Raw genomic sequence first — 26,786 nt, 5'->3', positions numbered from 1 at the left:
GTATCGTATAAAACTGAGTAGTAATATGCTCTACTGGTGAAGAAAAATCCAATATGCTCTGGTGGTTTTTACTAAAGTCAAGAAAATTAGTGCACAGGCACAGAATGAATTACAAATTCTAAGGTCTTCACCTTGTTTGTATCTCATTGCTTAGCAACACATGGTATCTGTGAGCCAGGTAACAGACCTGTCTGTGGTGTGAAAGTGAACAGTGTCTGTAGCAGACTGCTTTGCCCTGGCTCCCAGAAGTCCCCAATTACTTTTTTTTTATCAGTACATTATTTCATGGAGGCATTTTCCATCTCCATTCTTAGACCTTGTCTATCCTTGAAAACTGCATCAGTTTAATTAAACGATGCACTACATTTGATTTAAACTTTACATATATTGATTTATCTTAATTTGGTGAATTCCTATAAGAAAATCTTTTAACCAATTTAAATTATCAAATTAAGCTTAATCAACAGAAGCATCTTTACACTGATGTAAGGGTATAGATATTAGGAGAGTGTGCTGGTTTAACTAGACCAATTTGTAATCAGGTTTAAATAAACTGGTGCATGCGTTCCATATAGACAAGGTCTCATGGTCAAGTTACTCAATAGTACCATGTAGTCATTTTTATTCCCCTTTGCAACACACTTAGTTATTCTGCTATGCATAGATTAAAATTTAAATGCACTAAACAGTTTGGTTTCAGTGTATACTATGATGGTTTGGGAATTTTTGTCTTTCATCTTGCAAATGGCTTGCTTATGAATGGAAAAGCTGTTCCATGCTAGAGTTGTCTAGGCTGCTGATGCCACATTTAATTACCAGCTGTTCTCACCTGTAATAAGTGTATGGAATGAGGTTTGGTATCTCTAGCATCTGGGCATCAGGTTCATTCTCCACCTCATACAGACTCACCCATTCTTCCTCGTCTCCTAGAACGCCAACCTACAGTTGAGAAGTTAAGGAACTAATGTTAGCCAGACAACATCATGTCCACTCATGACATGTGTAATTGCTGCAGTGGAAGGGTGGATACCTTTAAAACAAGAGTAACCAGCTAATATTTGCTTTTTTTGCTGTGGCACGCAACAATGGTAAATATGATACCATGACTCCTTCCTTATCTACTACTGGGATTTCACTTTTGATTCACTGGTGAGGCCCATATCAAAAACACATCATAACCCAGAGAAAAGAGGGCTAAAGTCATATTTGATTCATTTGCATGTTTGTAACTAGAAGGCAAAACAGTTGGCTAGTGTTAACACAAAAACAAAGTTTCAGTAAGTGATGCAGATTAACCAGGCCTGCGTGGAGGAAAAACAAGGCAGTAATGAAGACAGAGAAACAAAAGACGACAAAGAACAAAGGAGCTGTGGGCTGTGTTGAGACCAAGCACCACTATATGCAGCACTTTGTATTAATTAACCACTGTCTGTGCCAAGAGCCAACGCAACACAGCCCCTCAGCTAGCATACTCCCAGAAGGTGTGGAACAGTCATAGGAATTTAATGCATTACTTCCCACATGCCATCTCTAGGGAAAAACTGAATTAGGAAAAGCCAGGATTTAAAAGAGAGAGACCCCAGTGGATAAGAGGAGAGCCAAGAGTTCGGCGCTGGGTCTTAGAAGATGGCAGTAGGCTGAAGACTTGGTCAGGCCTAATAGGGTGGTAACAAGGGTTGTGGGATGGAGCTGGAAAAGAGAGGGAGAAGAGTTAGTTATCAGTTTGGTGACTCAGGAATGCAGCAGAGAGGGTCTCAGAGGGAGCGTGTTTTATATAATTTTAGTTTCGTTGACGCCACACAGGAACCTACATTCCACTTACCCCTCTCTGAGCAGGGAGGGTCAACACCTCTTTAAACAAGGGAAGTGATTGTGTACTCTTTATAGCAACACATATCAAGATACTTAGGTGACACTTCACTTAGGGTATGTCTACACTACAGTGTTATTTCGAAATATCTAATTTTGAAATAGTTATTTTGAAATATCTTATTTCAAAATAATGTGTCTACACACAAAATGCATTTCGAAATAGCTTTTTGCTTTTTTGAAATAGAGTGTCCACACAGATTGGACGCTGAATCGCATTTAAGGCCAGCCAGAACTGGTTCCAGCAGGGCATCAGGTCAGAAGTTACCTTGTGGCAGGGCACCCTGGGAAGGGCTGGAGGCCCCCTATTTTGAAATAAGCATCTACATGGCACTTATTTTGAAATAGCAATTTTGAAATTAGCGTTATTCCTCGTGGAATGAGGTTTACCACTTTCAAAATAAGCTCTCCACTATTTCAAATTAATTTCAAAATAGCAGTTGGCTTGTGTAGACACTAGGAAAGTTATTTCAAAATACCTTTGCTGTGTAGACATACTCTTAGGCTGTGTCTACACTGGGCCACTTATTCCGGAAAATCAGCCGCTTTTCCAGAATAAGCTGCGAGCTGTCTACACTGGCCCTTGAGTTTCCGGAAAAGCAACGACGCTTTACTGTACAAAATCAGCCGCTATTCCGGAAAAACTATTCTGCTCCCGCTCGGGCATAAGTCCTTATTCCGGAAAAGGGCCAGTGTAGACAGCCCAGCAGTCTTTTCCGGAAAAAAGCCCCGATCGCGAAAATGGCGATCGGGGCTCTTTTCCGGAAAAGCGCGTCTACATTGGCCACAGACGCTTTTCCGGAAAAGCAGCCTGCCAATGTAGACGCTCCTTTTCTGGAAAAACTGAAAATGGAATAGTATTCCGTTTTAAGCAGTTCCGGAAATTCATGCCAGTGTAGACACAGCCTTAGAGTCTAGCGCTGCCAAGTATTTAAAACTATAAGATTTTCCCAGCATTACTTGGTTCCTTAACTCAAGTAATTTTGGGGTTTTGGAAAATAAAACAAAGAGTACATGTTTCATTTAAATCATTACTCTGAGGTGCGGTTCGGGATGAGGGGTTCAGTATGCGGGCTGTCCTGCGGAGAGGGCACTACCCCAGTCCTCTCTCACCACAGTAGCTTGGCGCAAAGTGAGAAGTGCCTCCATGGCCAATGCTGCTCCAGCGGGCACAGCTGGGAGATGTGTGCATGTCCCCGGACTGGGGCAAGTCTCGGTTTGTCTGCCCCCCTGTGCTCCCCAGCCAGAGGAAAGAAACTACCATTTTGCCTCACTCTCTGACAAAGGGGATCAGCCAGAGATGTCCCCATATGAATTGGGAGGGAGCTTCAGCCCTCCCTAAAGGGTGCCTGGGGGTGGGAGGATCAGGGCTAAGGGAGTTCTGGATGGAGGGTAGAGAGACACATCACCAGCCTGCTCCTTTTCTGCATGGTTTTAGGAGAAACAATCCCATTCCAGTACATCTCATTTTCCCAGCACAACCAAACCTTTACTTTGCTTTAGATAATGATAAGAGGAAGCTATATACTGAATCTGGTGGTCCTAGCTCTTAACATTTAGGAGCAGTTCTTAAAGAAACAGACAAATTCTCTCAAATATATAGTAGGTAGAAATAAATCTCTACCTCATTCTCTCTTCTTATAGAAGAAGCACTTGATTAATGTATAGATTTTTTACTTGTTTGGGTTTGAATTGGTGCATTGTGTTTCTATGGGCTTGTGCATGGAGAAACTGAAGGAAAGCTAAACCAAATAAATGAGTTTTGCTCTTGATTCAGAAAGTGATTGATTCTGTGACAAAAGACAGGACTATGTAGCACTTTAAAGACTAACAAGATGGTTTATTAGGTGATAAGCTTTCGTGGGCCAGACCCACTTCCTCAGATCAAATTGTGGAAGAAAATTGGCATGACCATATATACCAAAGGGATACAATCAAAAAAAGTGAACACATTTAAAGAGGACAAATCAAATTTCAGAACAGAGGGGGGGGGAGGGAGATTAATGTCTGTGAGCTAATGATAATAGAGGTGATAATTAGGGAAGCTATCTTTGTAATGGGTAAGGTAATTAGCATCTTTGTTAAGACCCAGGCATAAAGTGTCAAATTTAAGCATGAATCTTAAGGTGACAGCTCATAATCTAATAAACTATCTTGTTAGTCTTTAAAGTGTTGCATAGTCCTGTCTTTTGTTTCAGCTAGACCAGACTAACACGGTTACATCTCTATTACTATTGGTTCTGTGATCATTCTGGTGGACAACAGCTTTCATGCAGAGTCATGGTATTGGAGGGGAAGGAGGTCTCTCAGCCCTGTTCTATATTAGGGAGTGATTTCAGAATAACCCCCCTTATTTTGAAATAATAAGCATTGTATACACACTACCATGCCCGTTATTTTGAAATAAAGACTGGTTATTTAAAAATCTGTACTCCTACTTTCCTCAGGGAATAATGCTTATTTTGAAATTGTTATTTTGAAATAGCAGAAGTGTGGACAATCCGGTGTTGCTAATTTGAAATAATTGGCCTCTAGAGGCCTCTTAAAGCCGCACTTGTAACTGCTCTGGCCACACCTGCCCGCTCCACTGCTCCCCTTCTCCTGCTGAGCTTAAAACTCCAGGCTGCAGGGTGTGTGTCACGTGGCCAGCTTAGCAAGCCCCATGCTATATAGCAGCATCTAACAGAGCCATGGCTGACCCCAGTGCTCCCTTAGAACCTCCCACAGCTGCCAGCACTCCTGTTGCTCCCTCGGCTGCCACTGGACAGAGATGCTGGAGAGTTCCAGCCTGGACTGGTGCGGAGATGCTGGACCTCATTAAGGTCTGGGGGGAGGAGACCAACCTCCAGGATCTCTGCACCAGAAAGTGGAATCCCGACATCTACAGCCAGATGGCTACCAGCCTGGCTGACAAAGGCTACACCTGGACCAAGTCTGGATGAAAATAAAAGAGCTCCAACAGGCAGGAGCGGCCCGAGGCCAGCTGCAGCAGCTGGTGCCCCAGGCGGAAGGCGCGATCGGCGCCCCCGCCTGCACAGCCGTCAATGGCCATGATATCATCGGGCGCTCGGGCTGGCAGCGCCCTAGGTAACTGCCTAGTTTTCCTAGGCTCACAGGTCACCCCTGCCAACAGGCCTGCCACAAGGCCAAGGAGCAAAGCAGATGCTCCAGGATGGCACCACACATGTGCTGCTATTACGACCAGCTGGATGCCATTCTGGGAGGGGGGGGGCGGTCAACTCCCCCCACATGCTCGCCGAGTCTGGCCAGGACCCACATGGTGTCAGCCTCCACGAGGGCAGGGTTGTGGACAAGAAGAGGAGGAGGAGGCTGACAACTAGGTGACCATGCTTGCCAGCCAGGACCTACTCCTCACCCTAGAGAGCCAGTTCTCCCCCCCCTCCCCCCACCCAGGATGTCTCCCAGGCCTTGGACAATCCCGGGGTAGGCACTTCAGGTGAGTTCTATAGCTTTCCCTATTTACACGTGGGGGCAGGTGACAGGCTGCAAGGGGTTGCATGCTCCTCACTTGGCCTACTTGGCCTGGGGTGGGGTGTCGCATAACAGCCTATGCATGTGGGTGCACATGGAGCACCATTCAGCCCCATGACGCTGTCACACAGGAATGCCTCAGTCCTCAGTCCTTCTCACAAGGTTCCTGTACAGGCCTGCCTTACTCCAGCCTCTGTGGTGGGACATCTTCCCATGACAAGCCACTACTAAGGAATCTGGGGTCATGGAAACACTTAGCAGTGCCGCACATGCCACAGGGTCATGGCTGTACTCCTGGTCAAGTGCAGCGATGTGGAGGAGACTGATCCTGTGTATGGGAACCTGCCGGGGGAGGAAGAGTTTTGTGTCCCGTGAGGGGGCAGGCAGTGGAGGTGTGGTGTGTGAGACAGAGCTGTAGAGGCACGCCCCTGAAAGCACACGTTGCAGCTCACCTGACCAAGCAGGCCACAGGAATCTGGGGGCTCTAAGAGCAAGGCAGCCTCCAATCAGTGATGCGCTATTTTGAAATGATTCTGACTAATTTCAATGTTCCCCCATAGTGGGAGACATGCTATTTTGATTTTGTTATTTCAGGAATTATTATTTCGATTTTAGTTATTTTGAAATAATTTCCTGGAGTAGACATGCCCTCAGATACCTAGGGCCAGTCCCAAGGATGGCAATGATAACTTCAGAGCAAAGAACTAGAATCTTCTGAACTAGAATCTTCTTACAGAAAAGTAAGAGTCTGGGAAATGTTGAGCACTGTGTGAAGATCTCAGTTCTGTTGAGTACAGAGATTTTTGCAAAGTTCATGGGCACAGAAGCATAGGAAAGGCGTCACAAGTCAAATCTCTACTCTGAAACTGATCAGCTCCAGACTGAGCTCAAGGAATAAATATCCGATAAAAAGTTTTCTTTAACAACGCCAACTGGGGAGTGAGTGGGCTGATTTTTTATGACAGATTCAGAGAACACTTTCTGAAAGGAGTTTTTTATTTTTTTGTAGGAAATCATTAGTAAATGGTTATTTTTGCCAGGCTCCTGGCTCTTAATATCACCTCCAAGTGCTGCAGTAAGTATGTAGTAAAAGCCCACAATGTTTCAAACACAGCAACATTTCTTTTTCTGTCTCCTGCAGTGATTTAGATTCTTCCTTTTAAGCCTTAAGAACAATAATAGCCCTTTAGACTATTTATTGCAAAGCAAAAAACACCACAGGTTTCAATCCATATGCAGCAGCAGGCAGATCATTAATACACATTAAGGACCACATGGTTCAACCACAGAGGCCCATGAGACTTTGTAAACAATTGACACTGAATCAAGCTTGAGAGATGTCCAATTCCCTGCCTGTTTTGCAGGTATGCCTTTACCAGCTGGCTGTGAAACCGGAGACATTAAAAGTCTTTCACTGATTAGGTAACAGTGAAGGTTCTGTGTGTTTAAGATCTTGGCAAGATTCAGAAAGGATGTCCCCAAAGTGTCCCCCATACCAGAACAAAGCTTTATCCGATAAGGATGACTGGTGCAGTCTCTGAGAAAAGGCAGACCCAGGACCAGTTTGGCACAATGGAAGCTTCCTCACTTTAAAGCCAGCTGGGTAACAGGTGGCATACTATCCACTTCAGGGCCTTGGAGGCTACGGGGAGAATGGCTTTACAGACAGTAATTATTAACCTTGCTTAGACCTGTACAGGGAGGAGGACGAAAGGAGGGGGAAAAGAAGCAAACAACTTTGCAGGAGATGCTCAGGTCTCTCAGTAGAACTTTGAAGAAAAACAGAAATAGAGACAGAGAACTTTTGTGGAAACCCGCCAACATCCCCTCCATCTTCCAACATCCTGGGATCAGCAAGAGGGCAACTTCCACATACAGGGCCTCATTTAATTCCACTGAAGTCAACAGTAGAACTCTGAGTACACGTCCTCTGTATACATGCTAAATGAAGACAACTGGAGCATACTGTGCGTGAGTGGATGGACATAAATACAAAGAGTTGTAGGCCACAGTAAATTAAGTAAGAGTTTATGCATTTAGCAGTTGTTAGGAATCAGGCTTACAAAAGAATATGTAAAGATGGAATTTTGTGTTTTACTGTTTTGATATGTCTAATAGGGCCCCAGGTGCCACACAGAGATGCCAAACTTTGTTGGGGATTCATCCTGATACATGGTTCTAGGACCAACCCTGCAAAAAGATGCAGTTATTTTTGGTAAATCACTCTGATGTCCACTCCACTCAGAGGACATCCCATCAGCTTCAAACAAAGGAGTGTAAAAGGAGCTTCCCCAGGTAGAGAACAGTAAAGGCAGGGACAAAGGGATCTTCGGGGAAAATAATTCTTTAGGAATAGGAGGAAGTTTAGATTTGGGGCTTATAATCTGTTGCCGTTTCAGATAACAATAAAAGCAACTCCAAGAAAGGATTAAGTCTAGAAATGACCCACACAAAGGTACATTTGCATTGCACTAAGAGTGGGGTTGGGATGCCTCCCTGCTTATAATTCCTGTTGCAGACCTTTTAGTTGCTCTCTCAATATCAATTCTTTAATGTAGAGGACTATCTTGAGCAGGGGACTATTCCATTTTCCAAGGACTATTTTGTAGTTGAAATCTGAAAAGTTCCCAGCCCAATGAGTCCATAATCCTAACAGGGGCCTGTGGGTGCTACAGCAATACAAATATAATAATGCCCATCAACTCATTCCAGCTAGGCCACTAAACCATCAGTCATCACATAACGATAGCTATTGTTCATTTCCAACCTAGCCTGCAGTTTGACTGATGCCTTAAGTGCTTAAGGGTCTATTCAGTTGCCAAACTCTTTAGCCATCCAGTCAGTCTGCCAAGGGCATTATCACTGAGAGGGTAATACCTTCTGTGCTTTCAGAAACCAGACAGTATAGAACAGTACCACATTTATAATTCCAACCAATTATCATTGAATATTGGAGTGCAAAATCAGAGGTGTTTGCCTCTTCGCTTTTACAGGAAATGCTAATACAAAGATTGGAAATGGTTCCAAACCTAGAATGGTTAGCAAGGACTAAGCACTCTAAAAGGATCCTGTTTCCATTGGCATTTCTCCACTGAAATTAAAAACAAACAAACAAACAAACAAACAAAAAACACCATGGCTGGCCCATACCAGCTGAATCAAGCTTGTGGGAGTCAGGCTAAGGGCTTGTTTAATTGCTATATAGACATTACGGATTAGGGTGTGTCTACACTGTACCATTATTTCGAGATAACTAGTGTTATTTTGAAATAATGTGAACATCTACAGAGCCACTCCGTTATTTCGAAATAATTTCAAAATAACGGACAGCTTATTCCAAAATCTGTAAACCTCACTCTACAAGAAATAATGCCTATTCCGAAATACCTATTTCGAAATAAGGAATGTGTAGATGATCCATTGCTGCTATTTCACCAGGGCCATTCTAAGTTATTCCTCCCCAGTGCCTCCCGGGGCTCTAAATCAAGATAGCACGTCTACATTGGGGAAGCCTGCCTCGGACTAGTTTTGAGGCTACCCTAAAGTGTAGACATGCTATTTTGAAATAAGCTATTTCGGATTAACTATTCCGGAATAGCTTATTTTGAAATAAGCGTGCAGTGTAGACGTACCCTGAGTCCCTGTAGAGTAGGAAAGTCCCAGAGCTACAGCCCCACCTCAAACATCTACACTGCAGTTAAATAGCCCATTAGCCAGAGCCTGACTAGTCAGGCACAGGTCAGCTATGGGTGTCTAATTGTAGCACAGACATGCTGTATATGTTATAAGGGCTACTTGTGCTCTGCTATAGTTCAGGCAGTCAGAGTTTTCATTGTAGAGGTTTATAACAGTCATTTGAAGTCACTTTGGGATGAAATTTGGTATGGAGGATGTCAGCCCAAATGCAATATTTTCCTTACAAAAGAGTACTTAAAATTGATTCAGCCATTTTTGATTTTAAGATTGACAAAAGTATAAAACTGTCAGAGCTTCAGACACTTTATGTAGCAAGCTCTAAAGTGAAAATGACATCAAGAGAAGTACCTTATACAATGGATAAATCCTAATAGCTCCACTGACATTGAGGTTTCGATTTAACCCATGAAATAAGAGTAATTCACAGGTAAAGTTACCATTTCATTCTTAACTCATGGCTTCATATGGTGGTAGCTCTTAAAGATCTTCCTGAGGTGCAAATCTGTTTTCTGACAGTTTTCTCCATTATATGTACAGGAACTTTGCACTCTCTGTTGCCCAGCACATAGGATACATACTCCCACAGTTCTGAAACCCTGTTTGATAGAGCTGTGGCCACCTCATACAGCCTCCTTCTGCTTAAGCGTGGCACAGCCTGTGCTCCCTGCCTCAGTTTCCTTCCTTGAGAGAAGTCTCTTCTGCCTCCCACACTTAGGTCAGTTAGGAGATGTAGCTTGGCATTCCGGCCAAGACAGGAAGAACATAACCCCTTCTGGGGTAACAAAAGTCCAACTGAAAAGGGCCAGTAAATAAAAAGGTTCTTCCATCCTTGTGGGCTTTTTCTTCAGCTTGCCCTGTTCCTGGCACTGCTGGGAAACCTTCCCAGCCATCCCTTGCTCCAATATAAAACATTCAATCCCCAGTGTTAGTTCATCTGATGTCCCTGCCAAGCTCAGTTCCTTGCATCCCTCTCGGTGCTATGATAGAGTACTCATCCCCAGGCTGATTCCTTTGGAGTACTCAACTTCCTGCAGATACTGGTTCAAGGCTTTGGCAGGCACCCAGCTTCCTCCCTCTCTGTGATTCTTCCCCAAACTGAACTCGCAAGCCAGCTGTTAAGATATCACCTGACCACTAAGTCCTTTCTCCTGTGGCTGGGAGATCATTTATGCTGGCTGGGAGGTTGTTTTAAAACCCGCAACCTATTAATTTCATTTGATGATCTGCATTTCATGAATTGGGAGTACTGACCCAATTCGTAGGGGGGGTCACAAGGAGCTGCAGTGGGGGGGTCACAAAGAGTTGCAGGGGGGGCACAAGTTTATTTTAGGCAGTGGGGGGTGAGAGGGGATGTCACTGAATTGCCACTCTTACTTCTGTGCTGACTTTGGACCTGGGCAGCAGGGAGAGCTGCAGCCATTGGCTGGGTGCCCACCTCTGAAGGCAGCATCCCACCAGCAGCAGCACAGAAGTAAATGTGACAATACTATACTATAAAATTCGTAAATCTGTGCTGCTGCTGGCAGTGGCTCTGCCTTCAGAGCTGGGGTCCCAGCCTGCAGATGCCACCTCTCCAGATGCCCAGCTCTGAAGGAAATGCCGCTACCAGCAGTAGCACAAGGGTTAAAATAGCAGTATCGCCCCCCCCCCCCACCCCAGTACTTTTTTGGATCAGTACTCCTATTATTACAACACCTTGACATTTCTGATTTAAATAGCTGAAATAATGAAAATGTATTATTTTAAATCATGTGACCATGGGCTTGACCAAAATTTGGTAGTGCACAGGCATTAAAAAGGACACTCACCCAAAATATAAGAGAATGTTCAGGACACGTTATATTATCTGATTCAGCTTCCTACCAGATATGGAAAGAAATGAGGGAACATTTTGATGGCAGCTGGTTGTTATATATACAAACAAGTGCTGTCAACTGATTAAAATACAATCACAATCAATTGTGAGATTAAAAATTATGATTGTTATTATTTAGTTCACTATTTGAAGCATGATCCATGCTGGCTGGTTGTGATTGGTCACATTAGCTTTAATTGCACTGTTAAACTATAATAGAATACCAATTTAAAGTTAGTACAATTTTTAAATATTTTCTACCTTTTCAAATATATTGATTTTAGTTACAGCACAGAATGACAAATATATGGTGCTCATTTTATTTTCTATTACAAATACGTGTACTGTAAAAAGATAAACAAAAAAAATAGTATTTTTAAATTCACCTCAGACAAGTACTGAAAGGCAGTTTCTTTATTGTGAAAGTGCAACTTATAAAAGTATTTTTTTATATATATAATTGCACTCAAAACCAAAACAACGAAAATTTAGAGCCTATATGTTTAGGCATGATGGGCCATTTAAATATGTAGCATATCTGGCATGTGCACATCTTGCAATGCTGTGCCATGCAAATACCTGTTTTCACTTTCATGTGACACAATAAATAAGACACAGTATTATCTCCCGTAAATGTAAACAAACCTGTTTGTCTTAAAAATTGGCTTAACAAGAAGCAGGACTCAGTGGATTTGTTTGCGGTGAATTGAAAAATACTATTTCTTTGATCTTTTTTTACAAGACAATTAATCACAACTATTTTCAATCTAGTTAATTTCTTTTGTTTAATCATGTGTATTACAAACAACAGATGGAGGTTGCTTGTAGTGGGTCAGAGATTTGGAATATTGGAAGTAGACCCAGAAGAAATGGAATAATGGGCCAAATGCAGTGAAAAGTTCAAAGTGAATTAAACTTATTCCATCATTGCAGAAATAAAGGAAAATAATCTCATGGTTACTAAACTCACATAAAACACATGAAGTGTGAGAGTACAATGGCATAGTTCGGTCAGCTGAGACCTCTGTCATGCTTGGTCATGAGCCCACATTGTTGTGCTGCCGCCGGAACCGCAGCCTGGGAGGGAGACTGTTTTCCACACCTCTGGAGAGAGTGAAGAGTATTGTGTCTATACGTGGTACAGTGCAGTCTAGACCCTCTCTCTTCCACACCATAACAGTCCATCTATATGGGGAGAGGGAAAGTAGCTGTGTCCTAATGCACTGTTACCCATGATGCAAATGGGTGCTGTAGGTCTGCCAGGCAGTAGCCCTTTATTGCACTGCATTAGTCACAATTTGGCCCTAAATGAATTGTTCAAAATGAATAATTTATTTGACAAAATCAGCTTCTCTCTCTATTTCTGAAATGTTCGTGAGCATATTGCAGTTTCCTCAGACTGATGCTTTATTCCAAATTAATCAGTACTTTTTTCATTAATTCTTTTTACGGTATAGGTTGGTGGCATACAGTTCACTGCAACCAATTAATCCTCACTATCTGAAACATGATCTGTGTGACTGGTTGTGACTGTTGACATAAATCACCTGGTTTTATATCTGTTCCCTGATTATAAGAGTTACACACATCTAATCCAGTTTCCAGTGTGAATATTAATTCATTAGAACAGTTGTTTTCAGCCTGTAGTCTGTAGACCAGTGCGGGGGAGAGGCAATTCCACAGACAATGTCTAAGATACCTAAAGGGGTCCACATCTCCGTTTGAAATTTTTTAGGGGTCTGCAAATGAAAAAAGGCTGATAATCACTTCATTAGAATATAAAATTTCATTGCCATGCTAGTAAGCACTATTAAGAACAATTCACTCAAGTGTTTTTGGCATGCAAACACAAAAGGGGAACAAACACACCCAAAGCAAATTCATTTACCCAGTTAAGTGAATGTGGATTTTTTAAAGTTTATTTTGCCATTTACTCAGCTCTCATTGGTTGACAGAGAAAGAGAACACATAATGGGTTTACTATGATGATTTTCACAGGTTGATTTTTTAAAAATATTAGCTTTTGGTGTTCATATCCCTCTGTCTGCCTTACCACAATTCCCATTGGATACAGCTCAAACAAATATTTTAGAATTATTTAAAATGATTTAGAGACTTTTCAAACTTTTTCCATAGAAGTGGCAAAATTATAGTATCAGATAGTGTCAGATGTCTCCATCTACTAAAGCCGTCCCATTGAATAGAAGGGAACTCCTAAATTTCCTCTGGCATATAGGCACTTGTTACTAGCCTTGATGTTCTACTCGATGTTTTTCTTCAAAGCTTTCAATTGTCGGAGACTTACTGACCTATAGTACAAATCCATGTATTGCTGTGGGAAATTCCATATTTGGAGGAAAGATCTAAATTTCTGTGACAAGGGTGAAACTCTGGACTCACTGAAGTCAATGGCAAAATCCCCCTTGACTTCAATGGAGCAAGAATATTTCCTATGGTTTCTTTTTCAAGTCAGTCAAGAACAGCTCCTCATCATCTATGGAGCTGGATTCTACAAGGTGCCAATTAGATTATGAAGGGTTTGAGAGTCCTTGAGCTTGAGGCCCTATCTAGTGAGCTGTTCACTGTTCACTGTTCATTCTTCCCTCATGAAGCTAATGCAAGAAAAAGGTGCTCAGCATCTCTCAGAAGATGGTCAACATCTTACAGGATCTGGCATAGGTCAGCACACAAGCACAGGCTAAGTATTGTTTGCCTGTGGATCTAAAATAATGACCTCCCTCCCTGACCATTAAAATTTAAGGAGCACTTTTAATACTGCCTAAGAGAAATCTAGCATTCCAAATATATTGCAGGCATTAGCACTCCATAGTGTACATGAACACAGTACACCCACACAGCTGCGATGGGTTTGTCAGGTCTGAAGCTTAAAGAGAACGCCAAAGATTTTTAAAAGATTAAAAAACAATCAGTTCCTAAACTTAACTTACAATATTTGGTATTAAAAATTTCCACATTAGTCTATAACTGAAAAAAATTAAAAAACAGCAAGTAGTCCTGCAGCACCTTAGAGACTAATAAAAAATGTAGAAGGTATCATGAGCTTTCATGGGCACAGCCCACTTCTTCAGATGAATGGAGCAAGGGGACCAGAGTTGCAAATAAACAGCAGAGAAAGAGGGGATGGGGAGGGGAAGGAAAGGGAAGGGAAAAAATTGTCAATTAGAGTGTCCATGCTAAATGAGGCTAATAGAGTGGGCTATAAATGCACAATACTTAACTTATAATGTCATTAGTCACTTTGAAATCTATTAGTGAGTGCCCGGGTAAGTTAAAATGTTCCCCAACAGGTTTCTGCATGTTACCATTTCGAATGTCTGATTTGTGTCCATTAATCCTTTGTCGGAGGGACTGTGTAGTATGGCCAATATACATGGGAGAGGGGCATTGCTGGCACTTGATGGCATAGATCACATTGGTGGATGTGCAGTTATATGACCCTCTGATGTAGTGACTTATATGGTAAGGTGCTATGATGATGTTGCTTGTATAGATGTATGGACAGAGTTGGCAGTGGAGTTGATGGCAGGAATGGGTTCCTGAATGAGTATGATGGAGGTGTGCTTTGTGGAGGTTGCTGGAAAGAATTTGTTTGAGATTAGGGAGTTGTCTGTAGGCGAGGATTGGCCTGTCCCCCAATGCCTGTGAGAGTGACGGGTCATTTTCCAGGATAGGTTAATAATGTGCTTAAGTTAGGGGCTGTAGGTGATGACCAGTGGTGTTCTGTTGTTTTCTTTATTGGGCCTATCTTGAAGAAGTTGATGTCTGGCTACTTGTCTGGCTCTGCCAATCTGCTTTTTCCACTTCCCTGGGTGGGTATTTAAGTTTTAAGAATGCTTGATATAGATCCTGTAGGTGTTTGTCTCTGTCTGTGGGACTGGAGCAAATCCGGTTGTATCTTAGGACCAGGCTATAAACAATTGGCTGGGAAATGTGTCTCGGATGGAAGCCAGAGGCATGTAGGTAAGTGTGACGGTCAGTAGGTTACTAACCTGTAATAAGGTTGTGGAAATGTGGCCGTCATTTTTCCCTTCCGTTTCCCTCCCTGCCCCTTCTAACTGACAATATTTTTCCCTTCTCTTTCCTTCCCCATCCCCTCTTTTTCTGCTATTTATTTGCAACTCTGGACCCCTTGCACCATTCATTTGAAGAAGTGGGCTGTGGCCACGAAAACTCATGATACCATCTACATTTTTGTTGCTAGTCTCTAAGGTGCTGCAGGACCATTCACTGTTTACGTTTTTTTAAAATATCTGGTATAAAATGATTTGAAAAAAAATCCCTAAGTACAAGCTGTAGGACTCTTAATAGTAAGGAGCTACTATTGAGAGTCCTACAGCTTTACTTAGGGGGTTTTTTTCCAAATAATTTTTACACCAGCTATTGAGATGTGATATATGTCCAGGATTAATCCAATAATTCTGACTGACATAAGTGATCTCACTATAGACAATCAAGGTACTTATAATAAGTAAAACTGCAATCCTTAATTATAGGAGTAGAATTAAATCCTTGAATTGTGTTGGAGTAGTTTATGTTTTTTAAAAAAAATACAAATAAGTTTAAGAGATATCCTAATCAGTAAACCAGCATTGTCCACATGCAGAATATTGAAGATAGTTTCAAATTAAGCAATGCATTACAAAATCAGTTTCTTCCTTGCTTAGATGAGAATACCTCCATTCAGAGCTCTATATTTCTTCTGGAAAAGCTGAGCACAACACTATCAATGTAAGCAGCCTAGAGAACTCCATCCATTTTCAGGTGACAAGATTCCACTGAACTCAGGTATTGGCAAGTAGTAAAACCTTCCTGTTCACACTATGGATACTAACCTGTAATTCTGATCTAAATTATGCCACAGAAAATCATCAGTGATTCCTCAAGTACCTCCAGCCATCCCAGAGATGATGGAATGCAGGACTCGTGTACAACCCAAGACACAGTATTGCATTTATGACAGATTGAAGGCCAGATCCTCAGATGTGGCAGCAGGGCTGGATTAACTCTTCTGGGGCCTAGTAGACTTAGCAGGGCCCCCTAGGCTCTGGGATGGGGCCAAATTGAGAGTCTCAGTATGTGGGAGGGGGCACAGCTCCCAGGGAGAATAGTTGGCTCTGCATAGGCCTGCACATGCAGGCACCCACCACCCCCAACTATTTCCATTGGCTTCATTTTCTAGCCAATGGGAGTGGCAGGGGTAGAGCCTGGTGGTGGGCACTGCTAGCAGTGACTTACACGGCTCCAGCCAGGGGAAAGAAGGGGGAAAGCAGTGCATTGATCTTCCACCCCTCCCTGCCATGCAGAGCCAGAACATGAGGGGGTTTGAACGGCTGCATCCCAAGGTGCTGGGCTAAAGCTCCTCCCCGTAGCCTGAGGCCTTATCTGCAGCCCCTAAAGCCACTTTCATAATCTGGTTCTGTGTTGCAGAATAGGAGCCCTTTGCATTTCCCTGACACAGAGCATTCTGAGCAAAGATTGGACCTAAGAGACACATTAGAGCAACTCAAGGCTCCTCAAATCTGTTTTATCTACCATCAGGCACACCCCATTTCCCCCGATCACACCCTTTATAGAGGCAACAAATGAGCATCCCCTTACAACAGGGGAATTATTTGGAGGCTGGAGCCTCTGGGCACAGCAATTATTATGTATCTATGATGCACAAGGAAGCATTACGTCATTTTTAATTTTAGGAACAAAATTTAATTGCATTGGTATAGCAGCCATTGCCACCGTGACTGGTGCATCGATGACAATTTAAAACAGTTTTATGGAATAGTAAGAAGCAGATGCTTAAATTTGATTCTAGTTGATAGAAACAGTAAAAAACAGAAAAAAGCTTTAGATTTGAAAACAACAGGCTGTTTCCATGTGCACTTTAACTGTAACATTCAAATGTAAGTAGAAATGACAAAGGAAAAACACTACCCTACGACAGAGCATCTGAAAGGTAAAATCTAACAACATGAGGAGCACACGAAGCTGCTCGGCTCACTATACCGCCAGAGGCATGAAGGAAGCCTTGCTCAAACCAGCAATTTCTATTTTTAAACTCGCTGTTGTTTCCGTGTCATGGCATCAATGTGAAGATTGGGCTTTCAGCAGATGCACCACTGACTAGAAACATTCCCTCAGTAATTCATGAATGATAAATCTCGGGCTCAAAGCATCCCTGATTCAGTTGGGTTCTTTTTAATAGAATGCTGCAATTAAAAGGGGACTTTGTCTACAAATATAGTGCTATTAAAATGCAGTTAGGTTAGTGGAGGGAAAGATCAGAAAGACTATAACTCATTACTATGGGCAGTAACATAGTTTCAGAGCCTTAATGGACAAATCCTCCCATCATATCAAGTCCAAATAGCTGGGCTGAGTGCAGAGAAGACATTCAGAGACAGTGGTAGAAGGAATCCTTCCTCGCTCCCAGGCTGCATTGCTGTATGAGTGCTACTCCAAAGTCACTATTGGTGAGCCCTTTCCTCAGAGGAGAAGAGTTGGTGGTTCTAGATTTTCACAGCCCCTATTCCCACTTCTCAGGAAGGAGAAGGAGAAGGTTCCGCTTCTCCATTGCCCACAAAATGCCTCTTCATGAAGGAGCACATGCAGAGCTTGACTTCAGAACATGCATATTGTGTGGACTCCAAAAATCCCATTACTTGGCACAGCAGAAAGTCTTTGTGGCATCTGGACCCCCCCCCCCCCCCCCCATGGATGTGGAGGAAAGTATTTTGCCTTTAATTATTATTATGCTGCTTTAAGACTTTGAGGTTCCTATTATTTCAATGGTCTCTTTAAATAAGGAATAAGGAATCTTTCGGAAAAGGCTTTATTTTCTGAAAGATCCGCGTCTAGACTGGCGCTTTTTTCCGGCAAAGCTCCGAGACGGAAAAAAGCAGCAGCCGTGTTTATGCAAATGAAGCGGGGCGGATTTAAATCCCCGCTTCATTTGCAATTGCGATGTGTCTAATTTGCATCCCTTTTACGGAAAAGGGATGCAGTCTAGACACACCTTATATGTATTTAAAAACATGGATATTGCATTACATGATAACTGCACAGCCTCATTAATGTTTGGAAGTCTGCTAGAGAAAACAATTCATACTGTTCTTCTTCTTTGTGACTTACAAACTAATACCCAAGGCATAACACATGATCTGTAAAGCCACCTAAAGGAATTCAAACGAGTGTTTCCTTTGCTACTTTTTTTTTAAAAAATGTTGGACTTCAAACATAGAAAGTTTGCTTAGTTTATGTTTCATCTTACATTTTCCTGAAAATGCATACAAAGCTCCTTACAAAGGGTCCTGTGAATTATTCCAAGGATGAGATCGCTCGTATACATACAGAAAATATTTTAGGACCTACACAAGAAACTTTCAGTTTGCTCCTCTCTTTCCTTTATTGATTTTTTGTTGTTGTTCTGCTTGTGCACAGAAACCTACAAAGCACTCTCTCTCACTATCTGGTTCTTTCATGCCATTTTTGGCTAATCCTAATGAATTCTCTTGGGTTTTAACCTCTACTTTCTCCCCCAAGAGACCAAACATCACCAGAACAGTCAGTCCACTGGTCGTTTGCTCAAGACCTTGGATCTGAAGTAGCTCACAAATGTGATTTGAATAGCAATGGAAGATTTAGATGATCTATTACTAATCAGGAACCTTATGAACAGATTTCTGTCTTGTACGTACCTGCCCCTCTACTATCCACTTGGAGATGGACGTTTTTCCATCATACCCAGGCCGGAACTGAAGTGTGGCAGAGCGAGGACTGATGTTAGAAATAACCAGATTAGACGGGGCACCAGGGAGTTCTGTAGCAATTAAAAGAAATTAAAAAGCATAGAAATATTTTGGAATTTAGAGTACAAATGTGCAGATCAACAAGTAGACAGTCAATATTTCAGCAAGTAGTACAGTATGCTAACACTTATAATACAGTAAATAATTTTGCACTGGCATACGTAATTATATTATTATTATTAATAATGCACCATATGTATCCATGGCACTTTACAGACTAATAAAATGACAGATCTCTGTCTGGAGGACCTTAGACTCTAGATTAACACTATAAAGGCTACATAAGAAAAAGAGGCATGGTCTGGTGGTTAAGGTGGCCTCGAAACCTGAGCTTCATTCCCAGCTCTGCTAGTGAATTGCTGTGTGATTTCGAGTAAGTCATTGAACATTCTGTGATTTAGTTCCCCATTTATAAAATATTTACCTACCTATCTTCCTCTAGAGGAAATGTAAATCCTGGGTAATACCAAAGAGAGACATAATACTGCTGAGTAAATAGCCAACTTCACTGAGATTTTCAAAGCAGATGTAAGCCAGTGTTTCCGCATTTGAGACCTCTTCCCCGGAATCTCACTTTGACAAGAAGCTGTACACTGCCTCGCCCATTTTAGTGGTCGCACTATTGCAATTTGGGCTTTAGGACATGGGACTACTTCTACAAGTTTCCTGCATGCCAACACGTTCCACTTTTGGAAATATTTTTATTTGCATCACATAAATATCCTACAATCCACATGCACTATAGCTCTAATCCTTACAAATGGGAAAAAAAGGCTTCCTTTTTAAAAAGCACCCTTTCCCCAAAATGTGTGGGTTTCTTTGTTTTTTAAAATAATGATCACTGCTTGACCCACATCTTATGTTACTTTATATATTTATAAAAAGTAGCTATTTAATTACCTTTCCCCCTCATCCCTGAGTCCCTTCTATGCTTTGTTAATTATGCTGTACTGTGCCTCAATGCTTTAAAAATAAAGGCATGATTATTATCTTACTCAGGAAGCCAGTGTTTCCTGGAATTTGGCCACACACAGGAGTCAATTTACTTTGAGTCATTCTCTATAGTTTTACCAACCTGGGGGCACGCCAGAGGAAATGGTAGAGGAGGTAACCACCCCAGTCCCTTTTGCTGTCATTGCTGCCACCTCAATAGTGTAGGTGGTGAGAGACGACAGCCCAGTGATTTTGTATTCAAGGGTTGTGTTGGCTAGAGTGCGAGCCAGACGAGATTCATTCCTGTTGTACACCTCCCAGGAGATCTGGTAGCCTAGAAAACAATTACATAGACGTCAAGGAATTATAACAGTGGCGAGTTCTTTGTCTTCCTGCATGATAATCCAGAGGTTCACAAGTGGTGGAGCATTTGCTGCTGGTGGGCTGTTGAGAGTCAGCTGGTCATGTTGCTGACTCTCCGCCAAAGTGGATACCTTTTTACAGAAAGAAAAATGCACTGAATGCATTAAGGCAATTAAAAATACCTTAGTACTTTTCCAATAGTATTTTTCCACATGAGCGATTCCTGCAGATACCACTGGGATATCATGTGACAATGAAGTTGCAAAGAGAAAGGGATGTGGTTTACATAGAAGAGCTTTCTATATGTATGCAGCATGCACAATTAAAAGGTTGAGAAACCCTCAGGAATAATTTTCTTGAAGAGTGGGATTTCGATTTATGAACTCTAAAAAATGAACAGGAAAAGAGACACTGAAAAACTCAAACTCTTCTCACCAGTGAGTAGTTGGAATAGGAGGTGAAAAATCTATGCACAGCTCCCAGGGCTGCTCCTTTTTTAAGCTGAGGATCTAAAAATACTTACAAATCAGATGATAATGATCTTGCAGGAACACAGCTGGACTCTTGGAGAAATGGAAAAACTTTTACTCTCCTTAGCTTCCTGCTGCACGCAACTTTTAGCAAGGTGAATTATTAGTCCGTCCTTTAGAACCTAGTGTAGCCAACCTACTGTCCTAATCCCTACAACCTTGACCCTCCACCCCTTTCTTCTATAGGAAGCAGCCTGTTAAATGTCTCCTTTCTTAGCTCTTTTGAGAGTTCCTGGAAGACAAATGAATATAAAAGTTTCTACAGTCTGATTTCTTCAATTTTGTCCGTGAAGGCTTTTGTTCTCCTCCTCATCTTCCTCACTTGCTCTGCCCCTTGCTACTCCTCTGGTAACTTTATTCTCCCCTGAGCTCTGTTGAACCTTACTGTGTCAGTCTCCAGATAGCTGGCAGAAACGTTTGCTTGTCTGCAGCTTCCCCTTGTGATTTGGCACAGGGCAAAGAATACATGCAGCTCTTGAAATTAAAGGAAATGGATGTGATTCAAATGATTATACAAAAGGAACCCCTCAAACTGTACTGGGCACAAACCGTCAAGAGAAAGGTAGGCCTTCCAACCAGGTGCCTTCCCTACCATCTCTGAACTCAGACTCATGTTGTTATCACTGAAAACAATGTCAGTGATTAATACATAGAAAGTGAAACCACAAAATGTCCAGTGATTTTAACAAGAAGTGTTTATTTCAGAGACACAATGTGATCTAGCAAACTAGGTACTGGAGTGGGAAACAGGAATTCCTCAGTGCTAATCAGTGAATTGAACACTCAGTGCCTGAGTTTCCCTCATCAGTAAAATGGGAATAACAACAACCACCTCCTTACATCTCAGCGGTGTTGTGGGTTTCATTAACTTTCATGAAGCGAGGAGTATTATTTCCCAGAGAGATCATACTTTGTGTAGCAGATGGTCATTGAAAAAATAATAATTAAGAGCAGTAGCGTGTGGGCGAGGTTCTGTGGCCGGCAATGTGTAGGAGAGCAGGCTAGATGATCATGATGGTCCCGTCTGACTGAAGTCTGTAAGTCTGTGAGCATGCAGACTTTGAACATGGGGTCTATTGACCTATTAATGAAGGATAAAGGTCAGCCACAGAGTCAGAGCTAGACTCTCCTCTCTATCTGCGGTCCAGTGGTGGGAGCGTGAGCAGAGTGATCTCATGGGGAGCCTCTTCCTTCCTTGCACGCTGCACAGGAGGGCAACAGCGCTGCTACAAATAGACCATTATGGTTAGAGAGAGAGAGAGGGTTGGAAGGTGAACCACAAAAACTGTAACTATGTAGGATCCTGCATATTTAGAAGTCTCCGTGCGGTCTCTGTTACTTTAAAAAAAAAAAGTAGTCCTGTAGGACTGTAGGGTGTGTCTAGACTATAGGGTTTTGTCAACCAAAATGGACTTTGGTTGACAAAACTATACTTGCGTCTACACTACCGCCAAGTTCTGTCGACATTATGTCGACAGAGCTCGGCAGTTTTGTTGACGGCGCTAAACCTCATTCTACGAGGAATAATGTCTTTTGTCGACAGAGTTCTGTCAACAGAAGGTGTTATTGCATCTACACTGTCCTTTGCATCTACACTCTCATGTCGACAAAGCACCTTGCTTTGTCGACAGAACTGGATGTAGTCTAGACACTCTTTGTCGACAGAGGCTTTGTCAACAGTATCTGTCAACAAAGCCTCTATCGACAAAAGCCTGTAGTCTAGATGGACCCTTAGAGACTAACAGATAGAGATAGAGATAAACTCACTTCCTCATTTTTATTAGGCTCTAAGGTGCTACAGGACTAATTATTTTTATGTAGAATCCTGTGACTCAAACCCCCTGCAGAGAAGGCACGCAATCAGTGGCCACTCTTAGCCCAGACGCTGGTAAAGGGTAGTTCACAGATGAGGTTGGGGCCACAGAGAAGTTGCAGGGCAGCCCTGCAATCCTGATTATTGAGGCTGTGTGTGAGGAAGTGGGAATTTCACCCTTAATGCACAAACAAAATAAAATATTTGAAGATAGTTTTCAATTAAAAAAATAAAGAGATTTGCAAGGTTTTCCCTATCCATCCATGTCCAAACAACATGTGACAACATTGTTGTTCTAAGTTAAACAGTGTTAACTTTCCTTTGCTGATTGGCATGTTTAGGAGAATCTTTGGCTAATCACAACATTTTGAGGGTTCACCTCTATACATTTTTATGGGCTGCCCATAACTACTTCAAAGCCCCTACTGTATGTGGAAAGAGACCCTGGTTTGCAGCATGTCAGGCATGTATTATTGATGCTTTTATATACTGAAAAAAGATTCACCTGGAAAAATATCATTTACAATGTCAATGTAGAGCAAAAGCAGAGGCAACATTGAATATGTATGCAGTCCCCTTACTCTAAAGGGGCCTCTGTTTTATTCAGAAAAGACCCTGTTTGCTACAATCCAGACTACAATTCCCATGAGCCCTTGGGAAAAAACAGGAAGGGAGGAGGCTCTCTCCATGTGCTTGAAGAAGAGGCCTAGCAGTCTGGGACTCTGCCTTGGAGTTTTGGAACCAAAGGGGGAGCCAGGCTGCTGCCAAGGACATTGATCCAGTGCAGGGGCTGTTGGAGTGCAGCTACTAGATGCCTGTTGAAACTGGGAGGTAGCAGGCTGCTTTCTATAGGCCCAGCATGAGGCAGTAAGTTTCTGGGCCTTGTTGGAAAAGTGCTGCCTGGGACAGAGCTGCTGTTTAGCCTGGACCAAATCTCCACTACAGCTGCAACATCAGCGCGCCAATGCAAGCAAGTGTCTGGGACTGAGTCTAGGGGTGTGCACACTCTGGGGTGGGGTCACTGGTAGTACAAATGGTAGCTATATAAACTTCAGTTATTGTTATGTGTTTTGTTAAGGCTATTCATTTCTAATTCTATTAATCCCTGTTTATTTAAGTTAAGTAAAGATTGTTTATTTTAAAGTGTTCTATTAGATGTATATGATCTGTAGTTGTTGTTTTGGATCCAGATTATAGCTGGAATGACTGTGTTCCTGGAGGCTCTCAAGGCACACCAGTGAGTGTGTACAAGGCCAGCCAGATGGAGGCACCGCCATTTTACATTCATTACAAGCAAGGGACTGCAGCAATGGGGTGGATAGGGCTTTCCCCAACTAAACACCATCACCACTGGGGTGCTCAGGATCTCTGTTAGGTTAAAACATCAGGCGCCCAGGCACACCTGTGAGTGTGACCTGCTCCCCAGTAACCCGGGGAGGAAAAAGGGGGTTACATGTATATTTCAATTCCAATAATAAAACAGTTATATCTAGCCATAGAAAAACAAACCAAAATATATATGCACACACATAAAGCCTACTGAAATCAGGCAAGATTAAAACAAACAAACTCATCAATGAAGGAAAGGGATTCCAAAATGAAGGAAAGGAATTCCAGTATCCAAATATATAGCACTTAAGCATCTATGACTGGCAGATGGGCAGAACTCTGGGACATGTGACCAGTAAAAAATACTCTCTCTGATTTACAGACATAATCCATGCCGTGGATGTGTGCAGTGGAGTTCAATAGGCCTGAGCAACAATTGTTTCATCTGGTTTGAGTGTAAGCAAGAAGACAAAAGGAGCCACAGTGTTTTCCTTATGCTTTGGCACTAAACCTTCTCCCTGAACTGCTGCCTAACCAAAACTAATGACCAGAGCAGTTTCAGAAATAATTTTCTGTTGAACTGGAATAAATTCTCTACAAGAGACCAGTACATCCAATCACAAACTGTCCATCTGCATCCAGGCACTCATAAATCAGAGTTTACTGAGGGAGAAGAGAAGATACTGAAATTTACAATGAGAGCAACGGGCAGTTTACCAGAACAGGCTGGCTGCCTTGCAATGCTCCCTGTGTTTTCCTCTCATTTCATGTACCAGAATTAAAAAAGAGTCACAGTAAATGATATCAATGAGCAGAAGTGATGAAGCAGAGGGTTTCTAAGCACTCTTAGATCTCTAAGCAGCACTGTATATAGTCCTTGAGCCATTCAAGAAAATGAATTGTCTTGCTGTCCCTTTCTCCCAGCCTTAACACAATGCACACCACTAAAGGGGAAGTCATAAACCTTGCCTGGCGCAGTTTTTTCCTGCCTGTATTTCCTCATAAACAATAGCACTTTTTTAAAAGTCCTTTCCTTCTAAAACAATCTACCCTGTGTGTAAAACAGCCCATCACCTCGCTCCATTGGGTTTCCAAATCATTCTGGGAGGTGGAAGCTTATTTCCAGCATAGGAGTTCTCAAGCAGCAAATGTCTTGTGAACTGCTTTGTAGAGGGCAGATTGCTAATTGCAGTGTTAATTTGGGGGGCATTAGCAAAGCCGCACTGAAACAATTCAATAGTAATAATAATATCACAGATTTGTATAGCACCTCTCACCCCGAAGGAATCCAGAATGCTTTACAACCTTCACATAGTTAGCATGTTATGCTAGTTATTACAGTGATGGCAGCAACAGAAATGACCTATTAAATCAGAATAGTAAACATACAGCCAGGAGTCACTGCCCTGTCCCAATACCTAGGTGCACTCACATCTGGGATAGAGTAGGACAGCTGTTTGAAATAACCCCCACTAACACAGAAGCACTTGTGACAGGAACTAAAGAAGAATCTCATATGCACTTCAAAGGACTAGGGCAATTAGTTAAACTGAACATAGCTACTCACATGGGCAAAAGTGCCTGATTCTTATGAGAGACGATAAGATTGCAGTTGAAAATGATATGGCTAATGTGTTTCTTTACACATTTGATAGTTATACTTCACTTGAATTCATCTAGAAGACTGAATATATGCCACTAGTAAATACCGGAGACAATATTTAGCTTTCAATGTGTCCTCAAAGAATGTCATGGTCCAAAATTTTCTAACATGGGTGCTTAAAGTTAAGCACCTAAAACCCATATTTAGTTTACCAAATAAGTGCCCTTTTATTAAGATGTGCTGAGCTCCCAATGACGTTAGTAGGAGCTGATTGCGTTTAGCAACTCTGATTCAGGTGCTTAATTTTAGAGACCCAGGTTTGAAGATTTGGCTAGATTTATTGAAGTGCTACCGATCTGCTATCTTCAACCATCAGTCTTTGTCCAAAGACCACTGAGTTCAAGGCATGATTTCCAAGAAATGAAATGAAGCATTTTGGTCAAAGCAAAATGTTTCATTGACCCAAAACAGCTAAAAAAAAATCCTTTGCAGAGATGCCATGAATGGTAAAGCGCACCCCTTTAGTAGCACCATCAGGAGCACATGGTGACAGCCCAATTACTCCCACTCTAGCGGGTGCTACAGGGCAACGTCCTGTTAGCAGGGCAGAGTTCAACCCTCCAGCCAAAGGAGAAACAATATCACAGCCTGCATAAATGACATAAACTAGAGATCTGAAGCAAAAGAACAGGGGAAAAAACTATACGCAGCTCCCTTCAGGATATAGGCCTCTCTTATTTCACCCAGCCCAGGGAGCATTATAGTCTACTTCAGTATTTATTGGGTGTCTAGTGCAAGTCTCAGTCTTTTCCCCTCTTTAGCACCAGCCATCCTCCTTCAGCAAGGGCAAGGCTCTAGTGGCTGTCCACCCCCTTCTTGAGGTCAGAATAGCTCAACGGCCTGTTACTTTTGCAGGGCTGCCCCCTTCTGAATGGAGCTCACTCCTTTTAAGTCCTGTTCCAGTGTTGGCATCCTATGCGAAAGCAGAAAGACAGGGCTCCTCTAGCCCAAAGCAGCCTTATCACCAATGCTAGTGTGGGTTTTTTTACTCCATATCGCAGGAGAATTTTGAAGTTTTCGTGGTTTTTTTCAAAATTGGAATAAAGCTAAATTTTGCACATTCAAAATCCTTTGAGAAACAGACCTTCTGTCCTCCACTCATTCTCTAATGCATTACATCTGATGACAGTCTTACCTCTGAGGATAAGTACCATGAACTTTTCCAGGTATGTATTAACCTTGACAGAAAAATGAGTGGCTATTGTCTCAACCAAACTGACATACAGTAGATTGATTTATAGCAGGAAAGGGTGAAGTAGCATGCAAGTGTGAGATCTCTGCTGTTACTATCTCTATATCTTAGGGATTTCTGCATCTGTCTGTCTGTGAGCCCTTTTGTTCAAGAACTCCTCCTAAACTGCAAGAGCTGAAACCACCAACTCTGGTATGCAGCTTCCTCCTATCCTGACTTAAAGCAAGA

At 42.2% G+C, this 26,786-nt stretch overlaps 1 protein-coding gene across 10 annotated transcripts in view; it reads right to left on the bottom strand.

Moving 5' to 3' along the window:
* SDK1 (sidekick cell adhesion molecule 1) overlaps positions 1 to 26,786 on the bottom strand; it is an 844,750-nt gene that overhangs the window by 132,647 nt on the left and 685,317 nt on the right. For all 10 annotated transcript variants that reach the window (XM_089769286.1, XM_075899625.2, XM_089769291.1 and 7 more), the window contains 3 exons: positions 19,811 to 20,002; positions 18,625 to 18,746; positions 830 to 939 (listed from right to left, as the gene is read on the bottom strand). In XM_089769286.1, the coding sequence (XP_089625412.1) occupies positions 830 to 939; positions 18,625 to 18,746; positions 19,811 to 20,002 (424 nt within the window). The remainder of the gene's footprint in view (positions 1 to 829; positions 940 to 18,624; positions 18,747 to 19,810; positions 20,003 to 26,786) is intronic.

The sequence above is a fragment of the Pelodiscus sinensis genome, chromosome 15 (assembly GCF_052426305.1).
Source record: "Pelodiscus sinensis isolate ZL-2025 chromosome 15, ASM5242630v1, whole genome shotgun sequence".
Lineage (NCBI taxonomy): Eukaryota > Metazoa > Chordata > Testudines > Trionychidae > Pelodiscus > Pelodiscus sinensis.
The sequence above is the reverse complement of the archived record's forward strand: the minus strand, read 5'-3'. Positions and strand labels throughout refer to the sequence as shown.